The sequence below is a fragment of the Pinus tabuliformis genome, chromosome 6 (assembly GCF_031772625.1).
Source record: "Pinus tabuliformis cultivar Carrire ecotype Pingquan chromosome 6, CPIR1, whole genome shotgun sequence".
NCBI lineage: Eukaryota > Viridiplantae > Streptophyta > Pinopsida > Pinales > Pinaceae > Pinus > Pinus tabuliformis.
In genome coordinates, this window is record NC_142292.1 from 1444057167 (window position 1) to 1444062495 (window position 5329).

At 36.4% G+C, this 5329-nt stretch overlaps 1 protein-coding gene across 1 annotated transcript; it reads left to right on the top strand.

The window, feature by feature from the left end:
- The first annotated feature begins 1194 nt into the window (after positions 1–1194).
- On the top strand, positions 1195–3146 carry LOC149264044 (cytochrome P450 704C1-like). The gene is made up of 5 exons (XM_089388832.1): positions 1195–1453; positions 1551–1766; positions 1889–2179; positions 2308–2652; positions 2724–3146. Exons 1-5 carry the CDS (start codon positions 1232–1234, stop codon positions 2940–2942), a joined length of 1293 nt encoding a protein of 430 aa, XP_089244958.1. The 5' UTR covers positions 1195–1231; the 3' UTR covers positions 2943–3146.
- Positions 3147–5329: the final 2183 nt, after the last annotated feature.

A 5329-nucleotide genomic window follows, 5' to 3' on the forward strand; every position in this document is an offset into this window, starting at 1 on the left:
GTTCAATTCACAGGGTCAATGTGCTCTCTTAAGACACCCCTTGATGTGAAGTCATTGGTTGGATGTGAAGTCATAAGTTCAATGTGCTTTGTTAAGACACCCCTTGATATGAAGTCATCCATTCAATTCCCCACGCAAGTGATATATTGGATCTTATGAAAATGTAATTCTCCCAAATTTACAAACAAAAAATAAATATTATTATTTAAAATTTAATTAGTTAATATTAAAAATACTCTTTTGACTAAGTTATAAATATCATTGGTTAAAGTCAACGCACGTTTATTAATATTATAAAGACACCTTTGCCTCCATTATAAATACCAATTGTCTCCTTTGGTCAATGTACATACTTATTAATATTAAATTCTCTATCGAATGCAACAAAATAGCAGGGAAGCCAGATTTTTTTTATAAAATTTGCTAAAAGAAAATTCAAAAAATGAGTTAGTTGGAATATTTGAATATAATTTTTTTTATTGGGGAAATAGATTCAGCATTATCAAAATTTTTTGGGACACTCAAAATCTTAAAATTTGATCATTGTAATCCTGATTTTCTAAATTTTTAATAAAGTTTGATCATTGTAATCCTGATTTTCTAAATTTTTAATAATCTTGCCCAAATTTCTGAACTATTTCGTTGATTTTTTTGTAGAGTGGATCATATGACGTGTGATGTGTAGCACATGAACTTGGTATTAACAAATGCTCCAAGACCATCAATGCCAGCGTGGCTGAATCAAACGGTGCAAGTTGATTTTTTTTAGAGTGGATCATATGACGCGTGATGTGTAGCACATGAACTTGGTATTAACAAATGCTCCAAGACCATCAATGCCAGCGTGGCTGAATCAAACGGTGCAAGTATCATCCAACAGAGTGTAAAGTTGTATTGAATTTCACTGTGAAAGTCTTGATCATCCAGGGCAACAAATATTTGCTATTTACGTGTTATTGATTTATCAACGTAAGGTGTCGTATATATCCACTATTAAATTTAAACAATAATTATATATTATCCAATGTTAAATATGTAATGCCCAGCATTAATGGGTCAATAACACTGTATATTAGTAGTAGGTACTGGGCTGATACCAGAGTTTGATGCCTCTGGATGTTTAAGTGGCACCATATATAGCAATTTCATTACATATCAATCGTTCAATAGAGATATGGCATTGAGCATGGAGTATGTAGCAGCAACTCTAACACTCGCTCTCTTGGTAATTATGTTTTCCAAAATGAAGCGCAGGGATGAATTATGTCCACCTCTAGCTGCAACAATGGTTGGTTTGATGATCAATTTTGAACGCCTCTCTGACTTTCTTCTTCATCATCACAAACGCCACAGAACATACAGAATAGCTTTCCCTACCTTCAGCAGGGTTTTTACCACCGATCCTGCAAACGTGGAGCACATCCTCAGTTCTAATTTTGCAAACTACGTCAAGGTCGGCTTTCTGCTTTACGATTGGTTCAGGTCTTGTAAGTATTGTTGTTCTCATATTCTTGATCTTATCTTTGTTTTTGTTTTGAATTTTTTAACAGGGAAAGGCGATGCATGACCTTTTCAAAGACTTTCTCGGCGATGGTATGTTCAACGTTGATGGGGAGCTGTGGAGACAACAGAGGAAATTAGTTAGTCACGGATTCTCCACCAAAGTGTTGAAAGATTTCAGCACTGTTGTTTTTCGGGAGACTGCAATGAAACTTTCCAGAACTCTACTGGAAGCTTGTAGAACAAACCAAACAGTAGAGATGCAGGCATGTTACATCCTTCACATACTTCATACGCTCCGATTAAGTTTTATAATTCCAATTGCATTTGCTGTTCTCTCTTAGGTTAATACCGGCAATTGACAGTTGTTATTTATAAATGTGAATAGGGTCTCTTGCTGAGAGCAACAATGGATGGCATCTGCAAACTGGGCTTTGGGGTGGATATCAACAGCTCATCAAATACCAATTACATCGGAGAAGAGGCATCTTTTGCAATTTCTTTTGATACCACAATTACTGCTCTTCTGGCTCGTTTCTTTGGTGCTACTTGGAAGCTAAAAAGATACTTCAATATTCTGTCAGAGGGCACCCTGAAGACTAGCATTAAAACGCTGGACGACTTTATCTCGAAGGTCATTCAACGAAGAAAACAAGAAATTTCTCTACACAATAACTATGTAAGGGAAGATACACAACAACCTTGGTCTTCATTTGGAACTTGTCTATTCACATTTTTACTATCTGCTAGCGTTGGTATAACTCAAAACCATGTTTCTCTGTAATTGTCCTTCGAATATATTTGCAGGTGAAACCAGATCTACTGTCTCGTTTTATCGTTTTAACTGAGGAACAACCAGAGAAATACTCTGACAAGTATCTACGAGATCTTTTGCTGAGTTTAGTGTTAGCTGGCAGGGACACGACTTCAGTTGCCCTTTGTTGGTTCTTTCATTTGCTTTGCAAGAATCCGAGCGTTGAAGAAAAACTGCTTCAAGAAATTCATGATGTGGTCAAGGAGAATGAATGTGTCACCACTGAAGAATCTATTACTATGTTTTCTCAAAGTCTGACACACAAAGAATTGAACAAGATGCACTATCTTCATGCAGCTTTATCGGAGACCTTACGCTTATATCCACCTGTTCCCATGGTAAGACACTTTTGTTTCTTTCTTCAGGCAACAATCTTTTGACTGAATATGAATATTTTGTGTTAATGTAGGATGGAAAGGAAGTAGCTTCGGACGATATCCTTCCCGATGGATTCAAAGTCAAGAAAGGTGATCGGGTATACTATGTCCCTTACTCTATGGGAAGGATGACATTCCTTTGGGGTAGTGATGCTGAGGTGTTCAGGCCTGAGAGATGGCTTCACAACGGGATCTTCCAGCCCCAATCACCATTCAAATTTACTGCATTTCAGCTAAGTAAATCTAATTAATTATCTTGACATGTCAGAAATGCATTGAAATCGTTAACCTGTATGCTTTGCTTGTAGGCCGGACCTCGTATTTGTCTCGGGAAGGATTTTGCATATATGCAAATGAAGATTGTCGCTGCTGTGCTTTTACGTTTCTTCAAATTTGAAGCTGTTGAAGGAATGCCAGTGAGATATAATCTCTCGCTGACACTCGGTATGGCTGGGAGTGGTTTAAATCTGCATGTCAAACTTAGATGAGATTGCCTAGCAGAGTTTCTCATCACAGTAACGCACGGTGAACACTGAAGGCTTTCATCTGGTGTACACATGTGCTTGCTGTTTTAACAGGTTCATATATTATTGAATTGAATTGAAGGAATCTATTATACTGAGTCGTAACAAAATGTCAATGATCATCTTGAATGAATGAGCCATGAGGCTACGAATATGAACACGTACTAAGCACCCAACAACACTTCAATAAATTCACTACTCGTCAAATAAGAACATTAATTTGTTTCTTTTAAGATATCTTGGCAGGAAAAAATTATGTGGATGATTAAGTAACATTCATATGTCAGACTTAGTAAGTCAGTTTTTCCGTCATACTTATTTGGAGAATCTGTATATAGTCACGTTTTCATTTAAAGAAATACAAAAACATGATGGTCGTTTTTCTTGGTTTCCCCCTTATATCAAAGTCCATATAAACCAGCATTGGTGGCCCTGACCTGTTGGACGTAATGCTGGTTTTTTTTGGGGAAAAAATAAAATAAAAATTATATTGCTGCAGCAATTGTTTATATAAGGATTTTGATAGATCATGGATTTAACGGATTTGAAAGAGGAGACTCGCATGTCTGGATTTGAAAGAGGAGACTCGCATGTCTTTTACAGACCCAACAGAATCATTTGACTTGGCATAATTTTCTAAGTTATTTTCATTTTTTTTTTTATTTACAAATTTCGACTAACAAAAAAGGAGGATCAACAAAAGTTATTTGCAGATTATTGTTGAGACTTTTTTTGGTGTCAAAAGAAGGTAAATATGCACACACTTCAAAATACCTAAAAAGACATCTTTACTTGCCAACTACTTCTTTGCAGGGAGTACTTAGATCCTTGCTGAAAACCCATAAATCTAATGAGGAGCAATAATTTGATCTTGTTATGTCATAATCATATCAATGTCACAATCATTCCCCTTTGATTTGAAATGGAAGAAGTCTCACCTTTCATAGGGGCTGGGTTATAAGGTTTCTAACTTTTAGATTTTGAAGATCTAAAGTGTTGTTTTTTGATGGAATTTGACAGAAGGTAAGAATTCTATAAATGGCTAGTTTGAAGACAAATATGGTATTGAAATACAATATTCTCCTAATGGGGTCCAATGATAATCACCGATTTTAATTTTATTTGATATGATGGCCCTTTGCTAATGTCAATTTGCACACATTATTTCGTAGGTGTATAGGTCACTCTTCCCTCAAGATGGATCTGTAGTAAAATAATGACTCACGGAATTTGACAGAGGGTAGACAGAGGGTAAAAATTCTATAAATGGCTAGTTTGAAGACAAATATGATACTAAATACAGTATTCTGGTAATATGGTCCAATGATAATTACCGATTTTTAATTTTATTTGATATGATGGCCCTTTGCTAATGTCAATTTCCATACATTATTTCCTAGGTGTATAGGCCACTCTTCCCTCAAGATGGATCTACGGTAAAATAATGACCCAAAGAATTTCCTATGCCATGAAAAACTGAAAGTGCCAAAGATGGGCGGGCAGATTTGGAAGTCAAACCCAAATTGGTCATTTCATAATGATTGTTGTAGAGGGGTCTAAATCAAGAAACTAGGGGGTTATGAACAAACTAACTTTACCCCATAACCAGGGCCCACCAATTAGGGCCTTCTCGTAATCTTCTGGTTCCACAAACAATGCCATAAAAAAACCTTTAGATCAGAAGATGACCTTATACTCCTCAGTCCAAGCTGTACAAATCCAATAATATAGATCCTTTGAACATGGCCATAAGCCATTGAAATGACAAATGAGGCTTGATTCATTGTAGAGTTGAAGGTAGCCTTCCTAATCTCGATGATAAATTTCAATAGAGGGCACCTCCTCAATTTTATCCACCTGGAATGCCCTAGGAGTTGCTTAGGATAACTGAGAACAGGTCTTGTTTTGAGGGTCTCCTTGAAAGACAAAGGCTTTGAAGTCAAAAAAGCCCCACCCCACAGTGACTTTCAAATAAAGATGCCCCTATTAAAAGAGTGGAATCCCTCTTAATTCCATAGCTCTAAAGCATTTTTCCATCTTCAATTACATCCCTCCACAAAGGAACCTCATCCCACACACAAAGATACCCTTATCCCACCCATAAAGCATTTTTC